Source organism: Physella acuta, unplaced genomic scaffold (genome assembly GCF_028476545.2).
Source record: "Physella acuta isolate Inbredline_101_S28 unplaced genomic scaffold, ASM2847654v3 ptg000283l, whole genome shotgun sequence".
NCBI lineage: Eukaryota > Metazoa > Mollusca > Gastropoda > Physidae > Physella > Physella acuta.
In genome coordinates this window covers 585,141-612,961 of record NW_026731802.1, presented here as the reverse complement: position 1 = coordinate 612,961, position 27,821 = coordinate 585,141, and the positions used below count along the sequence as shown (strand labels likewise).

Here is a 27,821-nt window from a genome sequence, read left to right as displayed (position 1 = left end):
ACAGTGCTAGCCCACTATGTACTTACATCATGTCTAAAGGAATGGATGAGGGCACACAGTGCTAGCCCACTATGTACTTACATCATGTCTGGTCTAAAGGAATGGATGAGGGCACACAGTGCTAGCCCACTATGTACTTACATCATGTCTGGTCTAAAGGAATGGATGAGGGCACACAGTGCTAGCCCACTATGTACTTACATCATGTCTAAAGAAATGGATGAGGGCACACAGTGCTAGCCCACTATGTACTTACATTATGTCTGGTCTAAAGGAATGGATGAGGGCACACAGTGCTAGCCCACTATGTACTTACATCATGTCTGGTCTAAAGGAATGGATGAGGGCACACAGTGCTAGCCCACTATGTACTTACATCATGTCTGGTCTAAAGGAATGGATGAGGGCACACAGTGCTAGCCCACTATGTACTTACATCATGTCTAAAGGAATGGATAAGGGCACAAAGTGCTAGCCCACTATGTACTTACATCATGTCTGGTCTAAAGGAATGGATGAGGGCACACAGTGCTAGCCCACTATGTACTTACATCATGTCTGGTCTAAAGGAATGGATGAGGGCACACAGTGCTAGCCCACTATGTACTTACATCATGTCTGGTCTAAAGAAATGGATGAGGGCACACAGTGCTAGCTCACTATGTACTTACATCATGTCTGGTCTAAAGAAATGGATGAGGGCACACAGTGCTAGCCCACTATGTACTTACATCATGTCTGGTCTAAAGGAATGGATGAGGGCACACAGTGCTAGCCCACTATGTACTTACATCATGTCTGGTCTAAAGAAATGGATGAGGGCACACAGTGCTAGCCCACTATGTACTTACATCATGTCTAAAGGAATGAATGAGGGCACACAGTGCTAGCTCACTATGTACTTACATCATGTCTAAAGAAATGGATGAGGGCACACAGTGCTAGCTCACTATGTACTTACATCATGTCTGGTCTAAAGGAATGGATGAGGGCACACAGTGCTAGCCCACTATGTACTTACATCATGTCTGGTCTAAAGGAATGGATGAGGGCACACAGTGCTAGCCCACTATGTACTTACATCATGTCTGGTCTAAAGAAATGGATGAGGGCACACAGTGCTAGCTCACTATGTACTTACATCATGTCTGGTCTAAAGGAATGGATGAGGGCACACAGTGCTAGCCCACTATGTACTTACATCATGTCTGGTCTAAAGAAATGGATGAGGGCACACAGTGCTAGCCCACTATGTACTTACATCATGTCTGGTCTAAAGAAATGGATGAGGGCACACAGTGCTAGCCCACTATGTACTTACATCATGTCTGGTCTAAAGGAATGGATGAGGGCACACAGTGCTAGCCCACTATGTACTTACATCATGTCTGGTCTAAAGGAATGGATGAGGGCACACAGTGCTAGCCCACTATGTACTTACATCATGTCTAAAGGAATGAATGAGGGCACACAGTGCTAGCCCACTATGTACTTACATCATGTCTAAAGGAATGAATGAGGGCACACAGTGCTAGCTCACTATGTACTTACATCATGTCTAAAGAAATGGATGAGGGCACACAGTGCTAGCTCACTATGTACTTACATCATGTCTGGTCTAAAGGAATGGATGAGGGCACACAGTGCTAGCCCACTATGTACTTACATCATGTCTGGTCTAAAGGAATGGATGAGGGCACACAGTGCTAGCCCACTATGTACTTACATCATGTCTGGTCTAAAGGAATGGATGAGGGCACACAGTGCTAGCCCACTATGTACTTACATCATGTCTGGTCTAAAGAAATGGATGAGGGCACACAGTGCTAGCCCACTATGTACTTACATCATGTCTGGTCTAAAGAAATGGATGAGGGCACACAGTGCTAGCCCACTATGTACTTACATCATGTCTAAAGAAATGGATGAGGGCACACAGTGCTAGCCCACTATGTACTTACATCATGTCTGGTCTAAAGGAATGGATGAGGGCACACAGTGCTAGCCCACTATGTACTTACATCATGTCTAAAGAAATGGATGAGGGCACACAGTGCTAGCTCACTATGTACTTACATCATGTCTGGTCTAAAGGAATGGATGAGGGCACACAGTGCTAGCCCACTATGTACTTACATCATGTCTGGTCTAAAGAAATGGATGAGGGCACACAGTGCTAGCTCACTATGTACTTACATCATGTCTGGTCTAAAGGAATGGATGAGGGCACACAGTGCTAGCCCACTATGTACTTACATCATGTCTGGTCTAAAGGAATGGATGAGGGCACACAGTGCTAGCCCACTATGTACTTACATCATGTCTGGTCTAAAGAAATGGATGAGGGCACACAGTGCTAGCCCACTATGTACTTACATCATGTCTGGTCTAAAGGAATGGATGAGGGCACACAGTGCTAGCCCACTATGTACTTACATCATGTCTGGTCTAAAGAAATGGATGAGGGCACACAGTGCTAGCCCACTATGTACTTACATCATGTCTGGTCTAAAGGAATGGATGAGGGCACACAGTGCTAGCCCACTATGTACTTACATCATGTCTGGTCTAAAGGAATGGATGAGGGCACACAGTGCTAGCCCACTATGTACTTACATCATGTCTGGTCTAAAGGAATGGATGAGGGCACACAGTGCTAGCCCACTATGTACTTACATCATGTCTGGTCTAAAGGAATGGATGAGGGCACACAGTGCTAGCCCACTATGTACTTACATCATGTCTGGTCTAAAGAAATGGATGAGGGCACACAGTGCTAGCCCACTATGTACTTACATCATGTCTGGTCTAAAGGAATGGATGAGGGCACACAGTGCTAGCCCACTATGTACTTACATCATGTCTGGTCTAAAGGAATGGATGAGGGCACACAGTGCTAGCCCACTATGTACTTACATCATGTCTGGTCTAAAGGAATGGATGAGGGCACACAGTGCTAGCCCACTATGTACTTACATCATGTCTAAAGGAATGGATGAGGGCACACAGTGCTAGCCCACTATGTACTTACATCATGTCTAAAGGAATAGATGAGGGCACACAGTGCTAGCCCACTATGTACTTACATCATGTCTGGTCTAAAGAAATGGATGAGGGCACACAGTGCTAGCCCACTATGTACTTACATCATGTCTGGTCTAAAGAAATGGATGAGGGCACACAGTGCTAGCCCACTATGTACTTACATCATGTCTAAAGGAATGGATGAGGGCACACAGTGCTAGCCCACTATGTACTTACATCATGTCTGGTCTAAAGGAATGGATGAGGGCACACAGTGCTAGCCCACTATGTACTTACATCATGTCTAAAGAAATGGATGAGGGCACACAGTGCTAGCCCACTATGCACTTACATCATGTCTGGTCTAAAGGAATGGATGAGGGCACACAGTGCTAGCCCACTATGTACTTACATCATGTCTGGTCTAAAGGAATGGATGAGGGCACACAGTGCTAGCCCACTATGTACTTACATCATGTCTGGTCTAAAGAAATGGATGAGGGCACACAGTGCTAGCCCACTATGTACTTACATCATGTCTGGTCTAAAGGAATGGATGAGGGCACACAGTGCTAGCCCACTATGTACTTACATCATGTCTGGTCTAAAGGAATGGATGAGGGCACACAGTGCTAGCCCACTATGTACTTACATCATGTCTAAAGGAATGGATGAGGGCACACAGTGCTAGCCCACTATGTACTTACATCATGTCTGGTCTAAAGGAATGGATGAGGGCACACAGTGCTAGCCCACTATGTACTTACATCATGTCTAAAGAAATGGATGAGGGCACACAGTGCTAGCCCACTATGTACTTACATCATGTCTGGTCTAAAGAAATGGATGAGGGCACACAGTGCTAGCCCACTATGTACTTACATCATGTCTGGTCTAAAGGAATGGATGAGGGCACACAGTGCTAGCCCACTATGTACTTACATCATGTCTAAAGAAATGGATGAGGGCACACAGTGCTAGCCCACTATGTACTTACATCATGTCTGGTCTAAAGGAATGGATGAGGGCACACAGTGCTAGCCCACTATGTACTTACATCATGTCTAGTCTAAAGGAATGGATGAGGGCACACAGTGCTAGCTCACTATGTACTTACATCATGTCTAGTCTAAAGGAATGGATGAGGGCACACAGTGCTGGCCCACTATGTACTTACATCATGTCTGGTCTAAAGGAATGGATGAGGGCACACAGTGCTAGCCCACTATGTACTTACATCATGTCTAAAGAAATGGATGAGGGCACACAGTGCTAGCCCACTATGTACTTACATCATGTCTGGTCTAAAGGAATGGATGAGGGCACACAGTGCTAGCCCACTATGTACTTACATCATGTCTGGTCTAAAGGAATGGATGAGGGCACACAGTGCTAGCCCACTATGTACTTACATCATGTCTGGTCTAAAGAAATGGATGAGGGCACACAGTGCTAGCCCACTATGTACTTACATCATGTCTGGTCTAAAGGAATGGATGAGGGCACACAGTGCTAGCCCACTATGTACTTACATCATGTCTGGTCTAAAGAAATGGATGAGGGCACACAGTGCTAGCCCACTATGTACTTACATCATGTCTGGTCTAAAGGAATGGATGAGGGCACACAGTGCTAGCCCACTATGTACTTACATCATGTCTGGTCTAAAGGAATGGATGAGGGCACACAGTGCTAGCCCACTATGTACTTACATCATGTCTGGTCTAAAGGAATGGATGAGGGCACACAGTGCTAGCCCACTATGTACTTACATCATGTCTGGTCTAAAGGAATGGATGAGGGCACACAGTGCTAGCCCACTATGTACTTACATCATGTCTGGTCTAAAGAAATGGATGAGGGCACACAGTGCTAGCCCACTATGTACTTACATCATGTCTGGTCTAAAGGAATGGATGAGGGCACACAGTGCTAGCCCACTATGTACTTACATCATGTCTGGTCTAAAGGAATGGATGAGGGCACACAGTGCTAGCCCACTATGTACTTACATCATGTCTGGTCTAAAGGAATGGATGAGGGCACACAGTGCTAGCCCACTATGTACTTACATCATGTCTAAATGAATGGATGAGGGCACACAGTGCTAGCCCACTATGTACTTACATCATGTCTAAAGGAATAGATGAGGGCACACAGTGCTAGCCCACTATGTACTTACATCATGTCTGGTCTAAAGAAATGGATGAGGGCACACAGTGCTAGCCCACTATGTACTTACATCATGTCTGGTCTAAAGAAATGGATGAGGGCACACAGTGCTAGCCCACTATGTACTTACATCATGTCTAAAGGAATGGATGAGGGCACACAGTGCTAGCCCACTATGTACTTACATCATGTCTGGTCTAAAGGAATGGATGAGGGCACACAGTGCTAGCCCACTATGTACTTACATCATGTCTAAAGAAATGGATGAGGGCACACAGTGCTAGCCCACTATGTACTTACATCATGTCTGGTCTAAAGGAATGGATGAGGGCACACAGTGCTAGCCCACTATGTACTTACATCATGTCTGGTCTAAAGGAATGGATGAGGGCACACAGTGCTAGCCCACTATGTACTTACATCATGTCTGGTCTAAAGAAATGGATGAGGGCACACAGTGCTAGCCCACTATGTACTTACATCATGTCTGGTCTAAAGGAATGGATGAGGGCACACAGTGCTAGCCCACTATGTACTTACATCATGTCTGGTCTAAAGGAATGGATGAGGGCACACAGTGCTAGCCCACTATGTACTTACATCATGTCTAAAGGAATGGATGAGGGCACACAGTGCTAGCCCACTATGTACTTACATCATGTCTGGTCTAAAGGAATGGATGAGGGCACACAGTGCTAGCCCACTATGTACTTACATCATGTCTAAAGAAATGGATGAGGGCACACAGTGCTAGCCCACTATGTACTTACATCATGTCTGGTCTAAAGAAATGGATGAGGGCACACAGTGCTAGCCCACTATGTACTTACATCATGTCTGGTCTAAAGGAATGGATGAGGGCACACAGTGCTAGCCCACTATGTACTTACATCATGTCTAAAGAAATGGATGAGGGCACACAGTGCTAGCCCACTATGTACTTACATCATGTCTGGTCTAAAGGAATGGATGAGGGCACACAGTGCTAGCCCACTATGTACTTACATCATGTCTAGTCTAAAGGAATGGATGAGGGCACACAGTGCTAGCTCACTATGTACTTACATCATGTCTAGTCTAAAGGAATGGATGAGGGCACACAGTGCTGGCCCACTATGTACTTACATCATGTCTGGTCTAAAGGAATGGATGAGGGCACACAGTGCTGGCCCACTATGTACTTACATCATGTCTGGTCTAAAGAAATGGATGAGGGCACACAGTGCTAGCCCACTATGTACTTACATCATGTCTAAAGAAATGGATGAGGGCACACAGTGCTAGCCCACTATGTACTTACATCATGTCTGGTCTAAAGGAATGGATAAGGGCACACAGTGCTAGCCCACTATGTACTTACATCATGTCTAAAGGAATGAATGAGGGCACACAGTGCTAGCCCACTATGTACTTACATCATGTCTGGTCTAAAGAAATGGATGAGGGCACACAGTGCTAGCCCACTATGTACTTACATCATGTCTGGTCTAAAGAAATGGATGAGGGCACACAGTGCTAGCCCACTGTACTTACATCATGTCTGGTCTAAAGAAATGGATGAGGGCACACAGTGCTAGCCCACTATGTACTTACATCATGTCTAAAGGAATGAATGAGGGCACACAGTGCTAGCCCACTATGTACTTACATCATGTCTGGTCTAAAGAAATGGATGAGGGCACACAGTGCTAGCCCACTATGTACTTACATCATGTCTGGTCTAAAGAAATGGATGAGGGCACACAGTGCTAGCCCACTATGTACTTACATCATGTCTAAAGAAATGGATGAGGGCACACAGTGCTAGCTCACTATGTACTTACATCATGTCTGGTCTAAAGGAATGGATGAGGGCACACAGTGCTAGCCCACTGTACTTACATCATGTCTGGTCTAAAGGAATGGATGAGGGCACACAGTGCTAGCCCACTATGTACTTACATCATGTCTGGTCTAAAGGAATGGATGAGGGCACACAGTGCTAGCCCACTATGTACTTACATCATGTCTGGTCTAAAGGAATGGATGAGGGCACACAGTGCTAGCCCACTATGTACTTACATCATGTCTAAAGAAATGGATGAGGGCACACAGTGCTAGCCCACTATGTACTTACATCATGTCTGGTCTAAAGGAATGGATGAGGGCACACAGTGCTAGCCCACTATGTACTTACATCATGTCTGGTCTAAAGGAATGGATGAGGGCACACAGTGCTAGCCCACTATGTACTTACATCATGTCTAGTCTAAAGAAATGGATGAGGGCACACAGTGCTAGCCCACTATGTACTTACATCATGTCTGGTATAAAGGAATGGATGAGGGCACACAGTGCTAGCTCACTATGTACTTACATCATGTCTGGTCTAAAGGAATGGATGAGGGCACACAGTGCTAGCCCACTATGTACTTACATCATGTCTGGTCTAAAGAAATGGATGAGGGCACACAGTGCTAGCCCACTATGTACTTACATCATGTCTGGTCTAAAGGAATGGATGAGGGCACACAGTGCTAGCCCACTATGTACTTACATCATGTCTAAAGGAATGGATGAGGGCACACAGTGCTAGCCCACTATGTACTTACATCATGTCTGGTCTAAAGGAATGGATGAGGGCACACAGTGCTAGCCCACTATGTACTTACATCATGTCTGGTCTAAAGGAATGGATGAGGGCACACAGTGCTAGCCCACTATGTACTTACATCATGTCTGGTCTAAAGGAATGGATGAGGGCACACAGTGCTAGCCCACTATGTACTTACATCATGTCTGGTCTAAAGGAATGGATGAGGGCACACAGTGCTAGCTCACTATGTACTTACATCATGTCTGGTCTAAAGAAATGGATGAGGGCACACAGTGCTAGCCCACTATGTACTTACATCATGTCTGGTCTAAAGGAATGGATGAGGGCACACAGTGCTAGCCCACTATGTACTTACATCATGTCTAAAGAAATGGATGAGGGCACACAGTGCTAGCCCACTATGTACTTACATCATGTCTGGTCTAAAGAAATGGATGAGGGCACACAGTGCTAGCCCACTATGTACTTACATCATGTCTGGTCTAAAGAAATGGATGAGGGCACACAGTGCTAGCCCACTATGTACTTACATCATGTCTAAAGAAATGGATGAGGGCACACAGTGCTAGCTCACTATGTACTTACATCATGTCTGGTCTAAAGGAATGGATGAGGGCACACAGTGCTAGCCCACTGTACTTACATCATGTCTGGTCTAAAGGAATGGATGAGGGCACACAGTGCTAGCCCACTATGTACTTACATCATGTCTGGTCTAAAGGAATGGATGAGGGCACACAGTGCTAGCCCACTATGTACTTACATCATGTCTGGTCTAAAGGAATGGATGAGGGCACACAGTGCTAGCCCACTATGTACTTACATCATGTCTAAAGAAATGGATGAGGGCACACAGTGCTAGCCCACTATGTACTTACATCATGTCTGGTCTAAAGGAATGGATGAGGGCACACAGTGCTAGCCCACTATGTACTTACATCATGTCTGGTCTAAAGGAATGGATGAGGGCACACAGTGCTAGCCCACTATGTACTTACATCATGTCTAGTCTAAAGAAATGGATGAGGGCACACAGTGCTAGCCCACTATGTACTTACATCATGTCTGGTCTAAAGGAATGGATGAGGGCACACAGTGCTAGCTCACTATGTACTTACATCATGTCTGGTCTAAAGGAATGGATGAGGGCACACAGTGCTAGCCCACTATGTACTTACATCATGTCTGGTCTAAAGAAATGGATGAGGGCACACAGTGCTAGCCCACTATGTACTTACATCATGTCTGGTCTAAAGGAATGGATGAGGGCACACAGTGCTAGCCCACTATGTACTTACATCATGTCTAAAGGAATGGATGAGGGCACACAGTGCTAGCCCACTATGTACTTACATCATGTCTGGTCTAAAGGAATGGATGAGGGCACACAGTGCTAGCCCACTATGTACTTACATCATGTCTGGTCTAAAGGAATGGATGAGGGCACACAGTGCTAGCCCACTATGTACTTACATCATGTCTGGTCTAAAGGAATGGATGAGGGCACACAGTGCTAGCCCACTATGTACTTACATCATGTCTGGTCTAAAGGAATGGATGAGGGCACACAGTGCTAGCTCACTATGTACTTACATCATGTCTGGTCTAAAGAAATGGATGAGGGCACACAGTGCTAGCCCACTATGTACTTACATCATGTCTGGTCTAAAGGAATGGATGAGGGCACACAGTGCTAGCCCACTATGTACTTACATCATGTCTAAAGAAATGGATGAGGGCACACAGTGCTAGCCCACTATGTACTTACATCATGTCTGGTCTAAAGGAATGGATGAGGGCACACAGTGCTAGCCCACTATGTACTTACATCATGTCTGGTCTAAAGGAATGGATGAGGGCACACAGTGCTAGCCCACTATGTACTTACATCATGTCTAGTCTAAAGAAATGGATGAGGGCACACAGTGCTAGCCCACTATGTACTTACATCATGTCTGGTCTAAAGGAATGGATGAGGGCACACAGTGCTAGCTCACTATGTACTTACATCATGTCTGGTCTAAAGGAATGGATGAGGGCACACAGTGCTAGCCCACTATGTACTTACATCATGTCTGGTCTAAAGAAATGGATGAGGGCACACAGTGCTAGCCCACTATGTACTTACATCATGTCTGGTCTAAAGGAATGGATGAGGGCACACAGTGCTAGCCCACTATGTACTTACATCATGTCTAAAGGAATGGATGAGGGCACACAGTGCTAGCCCACTATGTACTTACATCATGTCTGGTCTAAAGGAATGGATGAGGGCACACAGTGCTAGCCCACTATGTACTTACATCATGTCTGGTCTAAAGGAATGGATGAGGGCACACAGTGCTAGCCCACTATGTACTTACATCATGTCTGGTCTAAAGGAATGGATGAGGGCACACAGTGCTAGCCCACTATGTACTTACATCATGTCTGGTCTAAAGGAATGGATGAGGGCACACAGTGCTAGCTCACTATGTACTTACATCATGTCTGGTCTAAAGAAATGGATGAGGGCACACAGTGCTAGCCCACTATGTACTTACATCATGTCTGGTCTAAAGGAATGGATGAGGGCACACAGTGCTAGCCCACTATGTACTTACATCATGTCTAAAGAAATGGATGAGGGCACACAGTGCTAGCCCACTATGTACTTACATCATGTCTGGTCTAAAGAAATGGATGAGGGCACACAGTGCTAGCCCACTATGTACTTACATCATGTCTGGTCTAAAGAAATGGATGAGGGCACACAGTGCTAGCCCACTATGTACTTACATCATGTCTAAAGAAATGGATGAGGGCACACAGTGCTAGCTCACTATGTACTTACATCATGTCTGGTCTAAAGGAATGGATGAGGGCACACAGTGCTAGCCCACTGTACTTACATCATGTCTGGTCTAAAGGAATGGATGAGGGCACACAGTGCTAGCCCACTATGTACTTACATCATGTCTGGTCTAAAGGAATGGATGAGGGCACACAGTGCTAGCCCACTATGTACTTACATCATGTCTGGTCTAAAGGAATGGATGAGGGCACACAGTGCTAGCCCACTATGTACTTACATCATGTCTAAAGAAATGGATGAGGGCACACAGTGCTAGCCCACTATGTACTTACATCATGTCTGGTCTAAAGGAATGGATGAGGGCACACAGTGCTAGCCCACTATGTACTTACATCATGTCTGGTCTAAAGAAATGGATGAGGGCACACAGTGCTAGCCCACTATGTACTTACATCATGTCTAGTCTAAAGAAATGGATGAGGGCACACAGTGCTAGCCCACTATGTACTTACATCATGTCTGGTCTAAAGGAATGGATGAGGGCACACAGTGCTAGCTCACTATGTACTTACATCATGTCTGGTCTAAAGGAATGGATGAGGGCACACAGTGCTAGCCCACTATGTACTTACATCATGTCTGGTCTAAAGAAATGGATGAGGGCACACAGTGCTAGCCCACTATGTACTTACATCATGTCTGGTCTAAAGGAATGGATGAGGGCACACAGTGCTAGCCCACTATGTACTTACATCATGTCTAAAGGAATGGATGAGGGCACACAGTGCTAGCCCACTATGTACTTACATCATGTCTGGTCTAAAGGAATGGATGAGGGCACACAGTGCTAGCCCACTATGTACTTACATCATGTCTGGTCTAAAGGAATGGATGAGGGCACACAGTGCTAGCCCACTATGTACTTACATCATGTCTGGTCTAAAGGAATGGATGAGGGCACACAGTGCTAGCCCACTATGTACTTACATCATGTCTGGTCTAAAGGAATGGATGAGGGCACACAGTGCTAGCTCACTATGTACTTACATCATGTCTGGTCTAAAGAAATGGATGAGGGCACACAGTGCTAGCCCACTATGTACTTACATCATGTCTGGTCTAAAGGAATGGATGAGGGCACACAGTGCTAGCCCACTATGTACTTACATCATGTCTAAAGAAATGGATGAGGGCACACAGTGCTAGCCCACTATGTACTTACATCATGTCTGGTCTAAAGAAATGGATGAGGGCACACAGTGCTAGCCCACTATGTACTTACATCATGTCTGGTCTAAAGAAATGGATGAGGGCACACAGTGCTAGCCCACTATGTACTTACATCATGTCTGGTCTAAAGGAATGGATGAGGGCACACAGTGCTAGCCCACTATGTACTTACATCATGTCTGGTCTAAAGAAATGGATGAGGGCACACAGTGCTAGCCCACTATGTACTTACATCATGTCTGGTCTAAAGAAATGGATGAGGGCACACAGTGCTAGCCCACTATGTACTTACATCATGTCTGGTCTAAAGGAATGGATGAGGGCACACAGTGCTAGCCCACTATGTACTTACATCATGTCTGGTCTAAAGGAATGGATGAGGGCACACAGTGCTAGCCCACTATGTACTTACATCATGTCTAAAGGAATGGATGAGGGCACACAGTGCTAGCCCACTATGTACTTACATCATGTCTGGTCTAAAGGAATGGATGAGGGCACACAGTGCTAGCCCACTATGTACTTACATCATGTCTAAAGGAATGGATGAGGGCACACAGTGCTAGCCCACTATGTACTTACATCATGTCTGGTCTAAAGGAATGGATGAGGGCACACAGTGCTAGCCCACTATGTACTTACATCATGTCTGGTCTAAAGGAATGGATGAGGGCACACAGTGCTAGCCCACTATGTACTTACATCATGTCTGGTCTAAAGGAATGGATGAGGGCACACAGTGCTAGCCCACTATGTACTTACATCATGTCTGGTCTAAAGGAATGGATGAGGGCACACAGTGCTAGCCCACTATGTACTTACATCATGTCTGGTCTAAAGGAATGGATGAGGGCACACAGTGCTAGCCCACTATGTACTTACATCATGTCTGGTCTAAAGGAATGGATGAGGGCACACAGTGCAAGCCCACTCCTCCACGAGCTGGTGAAGTCAACTATATGTACATCCCGGTACTTCCCTGTGTTCAGCACCTTCTGACACCACCTCAACAGTGTGTAGCTGTCTATGCTTGAATCAACTGAAACACATGCAATGGTTACAGCCATCTACAGGGCAATTAACATTTAGATTCTACCCAGCCCTTAGATTCTACCCAGCCCTTAGATTCTACCCAGCCCTTAGATTCTACCCAGCCCTTAGATTCTACCCAGCCCATCTGTCAACTATCACATTTAGATTCTACCCAGCCGATCTGTCAACTATCACATTTAGATTCTACCCAGCCCATCTGTCAACTATCACATTTAGATTCTACCCAGCCCTTAGATTCTACCCAGTCCATCTGTCAACTATCACATTTAGATTCTACCCAGCCCTTAGATTCTACCCAGCCCATCTGTCAACTATCACATTTAGATTCTACCCAGCCGATCTGTCAACTATCACATTTAGATTCTACCCAGCCCTTAGATTCTACCCAGTCCATCTGTCAACTATCACATTTAGATTCTACCCAGCCCTTAGATTCTACCCAGCCCATCTGTCAACTATCACATTTAGATTCTACCCAGCCCATCTGTCAACTATCACATTTAGATTCTACCCAGTCCATCTGTCAACTATCCCATTTAGATTCTACCCAGCCCTCAGATTCTACCCAGTCCATCTGTCAACTATCACATTTAGATTCTACCCAGCCCTTAGATTCTACCCAGCCCATCTGTCAACTATCACATTTAGATTCTACCCAGCCCATCTGTCAACTATCACATTTAGATTCTACCCAGCCCTTAGATTCTACCCAGTCCATCTGTCAACTATCACATTTAGATTCTACCCAGCCCATCTGTCAACTATCACATTTAGATTCTACCCAGCCCTCAGATTCTACCCAGCCCATCTGTCACCTATCCTACTGAGTTACAATGGCAGCTTTAAAAAAACAAATGTCACATTATGACCAATACAGCATGTCGCACACAAGATAAATGACTCAACTGTTTCTGGGTTTTTTTGATGGTACAATAGGCTCCACATCTTCTTCTACGTCCTGTTCACTAAAGGTCCCCCCCACATACAGGTGCTTAACCTGGGCTGGCTTCACAGCTCGTAAGTTCAAGTTGGGGTACCTGGTCATACAATACAACTGTTATCTAATGGAGTGGGCACCTGGTCATAAAATACAACTGTTATCTAATGGAGTGGGTACCTGGTCATACAATACAACTGTTATCTAATGGAGTGGGCACCTGGTCATAAAATACAACTGTTATCTAATGGAGTGGGTACCTGGTCATACAATACAACTGTTATCTAATGGAGTGGGTACCTGGTCATACAATACAACTGTTATCTAATGGAGTGGGTACCTGGTCATACAATACAACTGTTATCTAATGGAGTGGGTACCTGGTCATACAATACAACTGTTATCTAATGGAGTAGGTACCTGGTCATACAATACAACTGTTATCTAATGGAGTGGGTACCTGGTCATACAATACAACTGTTATCTAATGGAGTGGGTACCTTGTCATACAATACAACTGTTATCTAATGGAGTGGGTACCTGGTCATACAATACAACTGTTATCTAATGGAGTGGGTACCTGGTCATACATTAAAGTATTAGAAGCTGAGTAACCTGGTGTTGGGGTCGAGGCTGTAAGCATTGTGGTTTTTGTGCAGGTAGTTGGGAGTTGTCTGTGACAGGACTGTGTAGATGCTCTCCCTTTCAGCTAGCACCTGCAATGGAGTTCTTCCTCTTGCCCAACTCCTTATCATCCAGGCGGCATCAAATGCCCCAAGAAATCCACGAGCACAACCAGAGCCTGTAGGCCAGAAGGGCTGAAGGCAGAAAAAGGTAACAGTTGATACCCCTGAGTTACCCCACTACCACCAGCCCTGAGTTACCCCACTACCACCAGCCCTAAGTTACCCCACTACCACCAGCCCTAAGTTACCCCACTACCACCAGCCCTGAGTTACCCCACTACCACCAGCCCTGAGTTACCCCACTACCACCAGCCCTGAGTAACCCCACTACCACCAGCCCTGAGTAACCCCACTACCACCAGCCCTGAGTTACCCCACTACCACCAGCCCTGAGTTACCCCACTACCACCAGCCCTGAGTTACCCCACTACCACCAGCCCTGAGTTACCCCACTACCACCAGCCCTAAGTTACCCCACTACCACCAGCCCTAAGTTACCCCATTACCACAAGCCCTGAGTAACCCTAAGTTACCATCAACCTTAAGTTACCCCACAACCCCCAACCCTAAGTTACCTCTAGCAGACTGTCACCAACGAGCCCCATGAGCAAATGATGTCCATTCTTATACAAGAACCTGGAGGCGTTCTCAGCAGCAAACATAGAAGTGAAGTCAAACATGGCCACATCAGCCTGCCCGTAGTGGTTCACAGCGTAGTCCAGGGATGGCAGCTGGTAGTTGGTGGAGAAATCTGCTGCCTCACGGGCATATGCCATCAGGGCATCTTGGTTCACATTACTTCTATCAAGCAGGGCAACTGTATCTGAGTAATCCTAGCAGTTAAAGGTAAATAGAATTTTATTAAAATACCGGCAATTCTTTAGCACATACAACCCCCTCTAACTACAAACACTGTTTAAAATTTATACAACATAGCCTAACCACAAACCTATCTGAGCACATACAAACCTCTTTGAGAACACCCTTCTCTAACAGACTGGCTTTTTTAGCTGTCATGACAAAGTAATGTGTGTCATCCTTGTAGTAGACAATATTTTCCAGGTCAATGCGTGTCGACTCCTTGAGGTCTAGGAAGAACTTCTGGTTGAAGATAAAAGCCACGCCACTGATCTCCTCTACCCGAGCCTCAGCTTGAGTGTTGCGGTTGATGAAGTTGGCAGTTACAGCTATGGCCAGCTTACCACGAAACTCCTTGCGTCTGAAGCCTGGTGGGGGAAACACAAACTTTACAAGCAACTCTAGGAGAGGAAATGACCACAAAAATAATCAATGCCTGAAATTGTATGTGCTATGTCCTATAAGGGATTTCCAGATCAAACTTATAATAAAGATATCTTACTGTAAACAAAATAGATATTTTAAAAATAATTTTGCTCCAACTACAATTTTTAGCTGGTTATTTCTAATAAATATTTGATTTCAAAACTTCTTAAAGTTATATATCTTCAAAGACAAGCGATGACAAACTGTTGTATTAGAAATTTTTTTTTTTAAATCTACCATTGTCCTAAAAAAAATTTCAAGTGAATGTTAAAAGAATTGAAATAAATATTGTCAACTGACCAGGTAATGTATTTCTTTTACCATCGGCCCCAATCAACACATTAAATTCATATTCAGACAAGACATGATCCTCTGGTGTTGTTCTACAGTGCCAACCTTTACCTGGCCAAAACAAATACTTTTCTAGTTAGGAGCATTCACTACACAATTGCTTTCATTAGTGACAACATATAGCCATGGTTGGACATGAGAAACATTTTTTGACTGAACACAAGGATACAAGCCATCTAAATAAAATCTTATGAAAATTAACTAGAGCTTGTGCTTGAATCCAAATGACAAAATGTTACAGCAGTCTAATGTGGCAATGAAAAATATTTACTCTGGTCCTCTGGTGGCTCAACCAGTCCTTCAAAGGTGACATTGACATGAACCTCCACACCCAGCAGTAGGGCAACCTTCAGCAAAATGCACTGTAACTGTCTTATACCTAGAGAAAGTAATAGCAAACTTTCTGACTTGCACAAATATTATATAATACCTACAGAAAGTAATAGCAAACTTTCTCACTTGCACAAATATTATATGATACCTACAGAAAGTAATAGCAAACTTTCTGACTTGCACAAATATTATATGATACCTACAGAAAGTAATAGCAAACTTTCTGACTTGCACAAATATTATGTGATACCTACAGAAAGTAATAGCAAACTTTCTCACTTGCACAAATATTATATGATACCTACAGAAAGTAATAGCAAACTTTCTGACTTGCACAAATATTATATGATACCTACAGAAAGTAATAGCAAACTTTCTGACTTGCACAAATATTATGTGATACCTACAGAAAGTAATAGCAAACTTTCTGACTTGCACAAATATTATTGGGATGGAAACAGACCAATATTTATTCAAAGAAGAATGTTTCTATTGTCAAGCAGTACAAAAATTATTAGAATTTAATCCTCATTATATAATAAAACAGCTTCAAAATTTCTAGTGTTAAAGAATGTGTAGAGGGGGTGGAAGCAGGCGTTGTTATTGAAATATATTTTAGTGTTAAAGAAGCATTGAGCTGTTTCATTTTGAGAATTTAAAAATAGAATTTTCCCACCACCACCCCCTTCCCTTAAATTCAGTTCATGGTACTCCTCCCCAATAGTTAGCTATTGATACTTTCGATTGCTCAGCTAAACCCTATACTGTATAATATTGAGCAGCAACCCAAATAAAATGTTCAGTTTTGCGCTGAGAAATGTTTACTATTGGGTAGTGAAAGTTGATCTCTTAAGTCACTTCCTTGAGTCACATTACAAACCCAGTGGGCTGTAATCCTGAGACACTATTTGCACACTACAAACTAAACAAAAGATTTCAACCTATTTACCTAAAACAATGAAAGCTGATTAGTTGACACTGAGTTCACCAAACAAGGGAAAGCAACTCAAATATTTATAATCATTCAGCATTTAAAAAAACCTTAAAATATACTCCATCAGACAGTTTTATACCTGAATGTGTTCTATTATATTCAACCCTATCAAAATGAAACAACATAAGGAAACCATGTCTCAACAGTGCATGGTGTATGGAAGACTCAAATGACTGAACGCAAAACTCTTCCCTATCCACATGGTTTAACTTCAGCTTTATCAAGGAAGTCAAAATATTTCTTAGAGAAAATGTTTGTCTCTTAAACATTTTTAAAAGTACTTACATGATCTATTGCTAAAACAACTTACTAATATGATCAATAGCTCCAGCACAGAATTTTCCAAAAAATTTTTTAGCACCAAGATTCCTCAGGTCAGTGATAAGGTAAGGCCATAGGTGGAGCACATTGTTGCGAGAGAACCTGTCTCTCTTCTCCACAACCACAGTTTTAGCACCTAACAGAGCACATTCTATAGCTGTCCTTAAACCACATGGTCCTGAACCTATAACAAGCACCTGAAACAGAAAATGTCACATTCAACCATTTCTCGCTTCTTCATTGCAATACACTGAAGGGGATTTTCTCACTTCTTCATTGCAATACACTGAAGAGGATTTTCTCACTTCTTCATTGCAATACACTGAAGGGGATTTTCTTACTTCTTCATTGCAATACACTGAAGGGGATTTTCTCGCTTCTTCATTGCAATACACTGAAGGGGATTTTCTTTCAACATGATTAAACCTTATGTGTAAACATGTTTATGGCCCATTGATTCAGAGTCGGCTATTCTTTCTAGATGTGCTTGCCTTTGTCAAGCCAAGAACAATCTACAAGGCAGCAGTTATTTGATTTTGGAGTTTTCTCTCAGAGATGGGTTACTGTCTCAGCTAACCAGCTTTATTAGCCAGGAGTTACCAGTCATGGGTACTTTTGCACGACCACGCCTTCCCCTATTTTTCTTAGTGAACAACAGCAAACGCAGGATAGCTGCTTCATATTACATGCTGTAGCTCACCTTGATATCAGCACATGACTGTTGCTTGGCATAGTCTCTGTGAGCAGCACGCTTGTCTAGCTTGACCCAAAGACTCTGTGCCTTCCATGAGCCTTTGAGCTTAGCTTTCAGCTTCTCATAGAAATGCCTGTGGTCAGCATGCCTGAGTCCAGTCAGGTCCAGCAACTGCTGAAAGCTGCTTAAAATGGTTTTGCATGTCACAGCTGTGACAAACTGGTCAAACACGTGCTCACAAGAGGCGCCAACATCTTCTTCTGTCTGCCCATTCATAGCTGGTCTATCTAAACAAAAGCATAACATCTCATTCATTAATACTAATAGTTTCGCTGTCTGTCTGACAAGAACGCTCTAGAGAAAAGACAAGCAAATTAAAAACATGCATAGTAATTCGAAATACGAAGTATGACGTCGTCACATTTAGCACCGAGTAGAAAATAATCTCAAGCCGGAGAGTGCACACAGTAATATGACGTCATTGATTCTCGAGTAAACATTTAATAAAAAGGAAATTTTGTCTAATCTAAGTGGTTAGCGTGAAGAGTTTCTTTCATACAATTCTTCGGGTAGGGGCGAAGCCCCACCCCCGCGTAAGAACGTCTGAGCCCCTCCCCCTCCCTAACTCAAAAGAAATTTCTTCATCGATACTCTATAATAAAATTACCGCCTAATTAATGTGTCTAATCTAAAAAGTGTTTTTCTTGCAATTTCTTTAATGCAATTCTTCGGGTAGTCTCTAAGCGCGACACCAGTGTTTCTTTCAGACTTTTTCCTCCCCGGAGAGGGGTGGGGGTACTTGAAATATTCGGGGGCGGGGGTAGAATTTTCGGGGAGGGGGCGGACACTGGAAAAAGTATATAATTATATTTCGTTAAATGGGACGGTAGACATGTTTTTTTTGAGGGGTGGGGGGGGGAGGGGGGGTGTGGGGTGGGGTCTGGTGGTTTTAGTTTAGAGAAAAGAGACAGCACTATCAGCTGTCCGTTGTATCCTTCCTCAACGGGCCATTTTTCTCGTATACAAGATTTAAGGAAGCCATCTATATAGAAACTACAGCAATCCTTTTTAATTAATGTAATCTTTTGCTTACATTGTCATTTTAAATCTATATATATAATTCTCTTCATGCTACCACCCCCATCCCATCAGTCTGGTGAGCTGTTTACAGTTGTAGAGCCAGGTTGCATTAGTGACAGCCATTAGGGGCAGATAATTTAGTTTTTAAATGATTTGAAACTAGGGGGGGGGGGGGTAATAACAAGTTCTGCAGAATTTTTTTTATTGTCTGTAAACTGTTTTACAAAAAAAGCGTGACGTCATTTATGGATGACCCCTAGGCTAATTTAATATAATATTTGACACAATCACAAAGTGACAAATATATCACAGTGAGTATAGACTACTTCTATTAAAGCCTTGACAATGAGGTAACTTTTTTGTACATTACTCTAGATCTAGCCGCGGGGAATTTTACGTAGATCTACCTAAAAGAAAACGATAGATCTAGATCTAGATTTCTAGACTAAATTAGTAAAATTACCAATGATTTTTAGCCTAACTTCAAACTAACGAGCAGTTGCGTAGGTAAATTAGTAAATTAAATGGTAATCTATCGTTTTAGGTGCGTAAAATCGCACGCGACTTGTAATGTAAAAAACAGGTGACTCCTTAAATTTTAATAATTATTTCACATTTTGAGGAGGATTTATGCTTTTTAAAATACAAATAATTATCATTAAAAAAGTTTTAAAAAACCCAAGTTTTCTGATTGAACTAAAAAGTATAAGCGATGAAAAACGTGGGGCGCCGAAGTAAAAGTTTTTTATCGGTCATTGTTAATATAAGATGTAAAAGTTATATTACTATTGATTAGATAATACTATTAAGTTTTATTAGGGAGCTTGTAGAGAGTCAACAGTATTAAAAACTGTAAGAAAATCACGGCGCCCCACGTTTTTCATTGCTTATAGTAGAGTGATCGCTTGCATTATTGTGATGTATAGCATTTATTTTCTACTTTTTAGTTCAATCAGAAAACGTGGGTTTTTTTTAAACTTTTTTAATGATAATTATTGTCTACTTTTTAGTCTTTGTCTGTTTGCTTGCATTCAAATCTTGCTATCGATTTTATCTTCTCGCATTCACTTTTTTTGGGTAAACGAAGACAACTCGTAAAAAACATGTGCCTTTTCCAATCGACCTTTTTTCTGTGTTGCCGTTTCTTTCACCGTTGTTTGTACACAAACACCGCGTGAAAACTACTCAGTAAGTCAAAAGAGGGAGAGTACCGAACCTTGTTTTCATCAAATTACAATTACTAGGTTATGTCCCTTTTTTGTACAATTATATAGGGGCCTAAAATGATCAATAAAAATTTTCCATGGATCAATTTAGTAATAATAACAATTGAATATTCTATTGTCATCGGAAACAAAACTTCCCTAAAAATTTCAGCGCGCTAGCTAACTGGGAAGTGCCAGAAATTTCGATCGCAAGATTTGATTGGAGAACCAAACAAACAAACAGGCGCGAAAGCAAGTTAAAGAAAACGTGGGAAAATGGTTCCTTGTTTCATTTATGTACCTGTTTTTAAACAATGGACACCAGGGAGAAAAGTCGCAAAGGTATTTGAGAGGTCCATAAATTCATTTAAAAATCTTGCACGGCATAGTTACAATTAATATGGTTATAAAATCCTGTCTGTCTGGTTTTTTTGGACTTTACTAAAGATTGGATGTATTTGATGTTTTTAATATTTTCGGTAACTAAATAAAAATTTAAAAAAAAGCAAAAACAATTTGGTTTTCACGTGTAATGGCGACATAAACAATGGCCGCCATAAATTTTATTGTACACATTGTAAGCTAAAAATAGAAAAAATAGGTCATGGTGTTTAAATTTGCATAGTTATTTAAAAACTTGATCTGCAAAGTTTTGTAAACAAAATAACTATAAAGTGGGGCTGTCAGAAATCGATCACGTAGTTCCTTTACAGCCAATCAATGTTTGTCTTACGAAAGTGAAACATCGGGTTATAACTTAGGCTTGATGAAAATAAATAGAAATGTAGCCTTAAACTCAACAAATTATTTTCAAGTTCTCTGGATCTGCAACTTGTATGGCATTGATTCTAAAAATATTACATTTCTGAATTAATTTTAGGCTTAAGTTTTTAATAAAATTTTATCTTTTATTAGTTTTATGGTCCTAAATCTAAAAAAGCACATTTTTATTCCATGTCAACAACATTACGGAAGGAATCTCGTCAACTCGCTGGTGTCCATTGAATTAAATCTTTTTAGTAATAAATGAAGACTAGCAATGTTTCCAACAGATGCAACCATGCTCATTTATTATAGCAGCCATCTTGTTTAAGTTTTATTTTTATAGTTATAGCGCGAGATTCAGGGGGAAGCCACTCTATTTTACAAATGGCTGCTGTCCAAATCGGGTGTGGGGAAATTGCGAGACGCGAAAAGCGAAATGGCGAGGCGGGAAAATGCGAGAAGGGCGCGAAAACGGTCGGTCACGTGACTTTTTTGTCTCGCATTTTACCACAAGCCGATACTTACGCTGGGTGGTGTTGAAATGCGAAGATTTCTGCGAAAAATTTACCGCACCCGATTTTCAGTGGTATTTGGTCCAGACTTCAAAGACGTTTCGTTTACATTGTTAAAACTTCCGATTTTTCCGTCACTAGACATACTGATGATTTGTCAACTCCCCCCATCTTTTGTGTCGACTTAGAATACCACCTGGTTCGAAACCGACGGAAATACCGCCGACGATAGATCAACTTCTGTCTTTTGTGTGGAACGCCGAGGCCGACTGATTTTCCGTCTTTGAAGATCGCCGTGCCCGGATCCCCTGCCGCCGCAAACATATTTTCTATTGTTGCATGGAAATTTTGTATTATAGCCGCCGCCTACGAATTTTTCTAGCTTTTTTTTACCATATAAATCTAAGCACAAGGAAATGCCTACATCATTTAAATACAACAAAATAAAGTGACGTCACCGATATTATCAGTTGCTCGTGCTATATCGTAAGCTATTATGGGCCTACTTCAAATATTTTTAGAACCAAGTTGAACTTATCTGAATTTTTTGGTTTTGGTGGTGGTGTTATTTGGGGTCTTCCATAAATGACGTCACACTCGTAGGGGGGGGGTCTGTTTTTTATGACGATGTGTGATGCGGGGGAGGAGGGGGGGGGGTAGATGTGAAGTCACACTATAAAAAAGCAATGTTAGAAAAAGAATTTTAGACGTTTTTTCGCGTTTTAGAAAACTGTTTTAATACATTGTAATAGGAATTGATTAAAATACTCTATTTTGACCGAAATTAGACAAGATTTTGGGAAAATATCGATGTTTTAAAAAAACTCAACTGCTGGTGACAACAATGAGCAAGACATTGCCAAAATTACAGAAATGATAAAAAATACAAATTATAAAAAACGGAAAACAGATGTTGAGCGTGCGGATGATGATGATGAGAACATGGGTGCCAGTGTTGTTTGTGGGATGAACGAGGAGGTCAACTGTGATGAGAGTGTGAAATGTTGTGAATGTGGATTGGAAGAAGTAGCAAAAGAAAAATGTATAAATGGGAGTCTAATGAACTGGGTTGGGTGTACTATGTGTAAAAGATGGTGTCACGAGGTGTGTTTGAGGACTGTTTCAGAAGATTTTGTTTGTAAATTTTGTTTGTAATTAAAATTACTTAATAAAAAAATAAATTGCACTTTTTAGAATTATTTATACTTTTACACTTTTTGCAAGTACAAAAATCCATAAATAGATGTTGCAAAATATCTCTCCTGCTGACAAGATTATACCAATTCACAATGACACAGCTCACGTTTGTATAAACATGAGCAGGCTAGATTTTTAAATTAATGCCGACTGAGACGGGATTTTCCTCTCGCTAACAAGAGCGGGCGATGACAATAGCACAGCAACGATGTTAGGATTTTTTAATTGATAGATCTAGATATAGATCTATCTATCTTCTTAGTATCTAGATAAAAAATAACAACATACAATACTGGTGTTAAAGGGTATGGCTAAATGCTTGTTTATTTAAAAAAAAAATAAGTTAAATAAATAAAGATGGAAAAAAAGGAAAAAACTTTTTTCGCAAAAAGTGTCTCGCTATTTACCCTTAATTCCGCAGGTATGTCTCGCATTACCTTCTCGCATTTTCCCGCCTCGCCATTTCGCTTTTCGCGTCTCGCAATTTCCCCACACCCGTCCAAATCCTGCTCGCAGACACTGCTGTTTAGAGTTAATTTTTGGCCTATATTCAAACTATATTGAAGTATATACTTATAATATATTGATATATTTAGCCATTGATTTAGGTTTATTATTCATTCATCTATATTTGACACAAACATATCACTATTATCACAATATAGAGTCTAGATCTACTTCTATTAAACTAAAGCATTGACAATGAGGTAACGTTTTCGTACATTAATAATATTATTTAGGGACTTGGATGACGTAGATTTTGCCCCTCTAAAAACGAGAGTTTTTTCCCCATACCGTAACTTAGTGAATTTAGCCGTGCGGCAGTGGGTGATAATTAAAAAAAAATAATTTCACTATTAATCACCATTGTTAATAGAAAAGTGTCACTTTATTCTGAAAGACAAATGGATTTCACCGATTGCTGTGTTATTTTTGTTTTTTTCTGCTACGAGTGCGTGATGGTGTGTTTCAGGCAAAAATTGGGTAAATAAAACTTATTGTTCCATAAAAATTTACTGTCGCCTTAGGCTAGAAATGCGATCTCCGAGCGTAAACACCATTTTTACATATGTGTTTCAAATTTCATTTAGTTATTCATTAGCGACGTATTTTTTTATAAATAACTTTGAAAGCATAGGGCTTACAAAAGCTTAAGATTGCCGGAAAAGATCGAGGTTAAAACCGGAAGTGGTGTGTTGTTGTTAATGACGCTATACAATGTAAATGTACTTGATTATCTAAATCCAGCAACATCCACATGAATCTGACTCTAAAAGCTTTTTAAATTATCGAATTACATTTGTTATTTATTAAACTTGTTATTTTTGATGACTTTTCATTTGTATTTTGTTATTAGATTCATTAATTGGGTAATTTTAGGATTGTAAATAAGATCGTTTTTTTTTCTCTCAGTTCGCGATGTTTATTTTTTAAACAGTAGATTCTAGATCTAAATTGTTAACTTAAGAATTATATTTAAAAACAAAAGAATGTTAGTTATATGTAGTGTGCTTTTCTATACAAATTTCTTAAATGAACAAGTTAATTTTAAAGCTTAATAGTAGGCCCTATGGCTATGCCTAGTATAAATCTACTATAGACCTATTGCAGGCTATTACACTTAGTTCAGTGAGTTTGTTGGGACTTAAGGTCTACTAATATTTAAAAAATAAAATGAATATAGATCTATTACAAGTGTTAATATTTAATTCCAAATGAACCATAATATGTATATTTTTATTCAGCCTTCTACTTGTTTTCTTAGAGCAAGTTTTTACTTTTTTATTATATTAGATAAGTCCTCTTTATTTATGTTAAACTTGTATAGGCCCTTTTCAATTATAACTCTAGGCATTTTCACTACTTACTTTATGTACATTTACACAATTTTCTGTGTAAAGCTACACTATACTACTGTATTTTTGCTATTGTATATTTTTCAGTTGGAGCTTTACTAGTCTTGGCCCTAGATAAAATGTACCAGTTCACAAGGGGATAGAGAATCAAAAGATGTGGATCTACTCATAAGCAACTTCAATGAAGGAGAAATAAGTCCACTTAAGAATGGATGTTGCTGGTTTTTATTAGTTCTAAAAGCTATCAGCCAGAGGAGACACAGCTTCAGTAGATGTTTGATCAGATTTCATTTTTAAATCATTGATGGTGTTATTTTTTAAAGTAAAAAAGTGACACAAGCTAATAGACTTAAACATGTTATCCACACAGCATGAGATGTCACTTAAATATATGACACATGTTTCTAAATTATAAAACTTACCTTTAACATTAAATGGTGATCTTTACTCCACCAATAAAAAAATCATTTCAATTATAAAATTATTTGTTCAACAATAATTGTAAATTAAATTATATCAATTCTATGATAACGTACACATAACATGGATGAAATATCATGAATATTGACAACATTTAGATACAATTTTAGTAATCTAAAATCCATTTAGCATTGTGCTTCTTTCTTGCAAAAAAGTAGTTGCGCAGAACAAAAATGACTTTTTACATTTGACCAACATTGTAACAAAACCACATAAGCTAAGTGAAATATTTTTACTTTGTGTGGATGTATACAATGTTGGCACCAATTAGGCCAATTTTCATTAAGATATTCCATATAATAAAAATTTGGCAACAGATTATGTGTTGCCTATAGCAGAATTTATTGTTTAAAATTAAGGGGGGTATATGGGTTTAAACCCCTTTTTCATTAAATAAAATATTTTTAAAATCAAATTTGAACAATGGTAATATCAAAGTATATAATAACCTTCATTTTTACAATATTTCTTGCATATAACCAAAGTAATCTAAAATCTGCTGAACATTGTACTTCTTTCTTGCAAAAAAAGAATTTCGCAGAATAAAAATGACTTTTATTTTGTCCAACATTGTAATAAAACCACATAAGCTAAGTAAAATATTTTGACTTTCTGTTAATGTATACAGTGTTGGCACTATTCAGGCCAATTTTCAGTAAGATATTCCATATAATAAAAATTTGGCAACAGATTGTGTGTTGCCTATCAAAGACGCTTATTCAAAAATTTTAGGGGGGTGACCCTCTTTGTTAACATTATTTTTTATGATCATTCTCATCCACTTCAATTATTTTTATCTTACTCTTTTACTGATATCATAAGCTTGATCTTAGTGAATTTTCATTAAAAAATACCTGCTATTTAAAAAGTTACAGAGATTTTAGTTCGCATCCAAAAAAGTAGGGAAGCAAAAAATTGAGAAAACCCCATAGTAAAAAAACCCGAAAATTAAATACTTAATAAATACGTTAAAAATTCATAACTCCGTAACCGTTTGAGCTAAAATTAAAATAAAAGTATCTTTGTTCTTGTCTAAATGAGCTCTATAAACTGGTGCTACTACATTATTTTTTTTTTTTAAATTGAAATTTCATCCAAGTCCCTAATATTATTAATAGCCACGGGCGATTTTAGTATTTTACGTACCCAAAACGAATCTTAAACGATAGATTACCAATTAAATTGTATCCTTTAATTCATTTCTAGATCTAGATCTAGATAGTTTATTAATTTTAAAATTATGTTATAACATATCCAAATAACATGTTTGAAAAAAAACTCGCCCATCGTTATGGTTTTTAACTTTTTTGGCTTTTACTCATAAGAACAGCTGAGGAAATCCTCTGTTTTGCTTTACCGCCATCTTAAAACTGAAGTCGTCTGCACTCGTTTGTTTCCGTAAATATTTCGACGATTTGCATGACACATGCTTTTTTTAAATAGACGCCCAAAATTACTCGTGTTTAGGCCTAGTGAACAAAGAAACCATTATTATTTTAAATTTCTCGACTCTAGATCTAGATCTATACAAACCTGAGCAGCTTTGGTGTATCTTTTAAAACATCATACAGTGCTACAATGTAATAAGTAATATCTGTAGGCTATCTTTATGACATAAGATGACCCGCGCGATGCGAAAAAAAATGTGGAGGGATTGGTGACGGCCTAATAGTGATATTTTCAGAGTCAGTGTACACAAAAAGTGACTCGGCCTATGCTAGTTTAGTAAATGAAATTATGATGTCTTTCCCCTTAGAACTAAAGCTATTCTAGGCCTATCCATTCATTGCACAACTAGATTAATGCAATCCTTTGCTTTAGTCTAACCATTTTAAACACCTTTAGCTTCCACACAGATATGTATGATTTTCACCCATCCCACTCGCAGGGGCCATCCATAAATAAATTCCCCCACTTTGGGGAGGTAATGCAGTTTAGAATTCTAGGGGCGGGTTCGAGAAAAGTGACATTCATGTAATATGGATCTAATATGAAAAATAAAAAAAATTGAAAACATGCTTTATTCGGTACAATAGTGGTTTTTTTTTTTTTTGGTTGTAAAAACATGTTTAAGTTCTCAATATATATTATAGGGATGGAGGATGAGAAGGCGACTAAGACACGTGATGGTATTATGGATTATTCATCTGCTGGTATGATGGTAGAGTCAAGAGCGAAGCCAGGTTTTTGGAATAGACTAGCGTGTGCGTCCCCGCGCGCTGCCGCGGGGTTGGAAGAAAGTCCGAGGATAGCCCGT

General features: G+C 40.6%; 1 protein-coding gene across 7 annotated transcripts in view; it reads right to left on the bottom strand.

Annotated features, from left to right (window-relative positions):
* The window catches only part of LOC131939525 (protein-methionine sulfoxide oxidase mical3a), a 64,740-nt gene extending 37,331 nt beyond the window's left edge, over nt 1–27,409 (bottom strand). For 3 of the 7 annotated variants that reach the window (XM_059297864.1, XM_059297869.1, XM_059297870.1), the window contains exons 1-10: nt 26,848–26,939; nt 18,476–18,756; nt 17,765–17,972; nt 16,399–16,506; nt 16,077–16,178; nt 15,462–15,718; nt 15,068–15,325; nt 14,422–14,624; nt 13,776–13,906; nt 12,699–12,855 (exon numbers count right to left, since the gene is read on the bottom strand). In XM_059297864.1, the coding sequence (XP_059153847.1) occupies nt 12,699–12,855; nt 13,776–13,906; nt 14,422–14,624; nt 15,068–15,325; nt 15,462–15,718; nt 16,077–16,178; nt 16,399–16,506; nt 17,765–17,972; nt 18,476–18,756; nt 26,848–26,851 (1,709 nt within the window). In that variant the 5' untranslated portion in view covers nt 26,852–26,939. Of the gene's footprint in view, nt 1–12,698; nt 12,856–13,775; nt 13,907–14,421; nt 14,625–15,067; nt 15,326–15,461; nt 15,719–16,076; nt 16,179–16,398; nt 16,507–17,764; nt 17,973–18,475; nt 18,757–26,847; nt 26,940–27,097; nt 27,230–27,391 lie in introns of those variants that run through there. The other 4 variants (XM_059297868.1, XM_059297867.1, XM_059297866.1 and 1 more) reach the window with 4 other exon arrangements.
* Nucleotides 27,410–27,821: the final 412 nt, after the last annotated feature.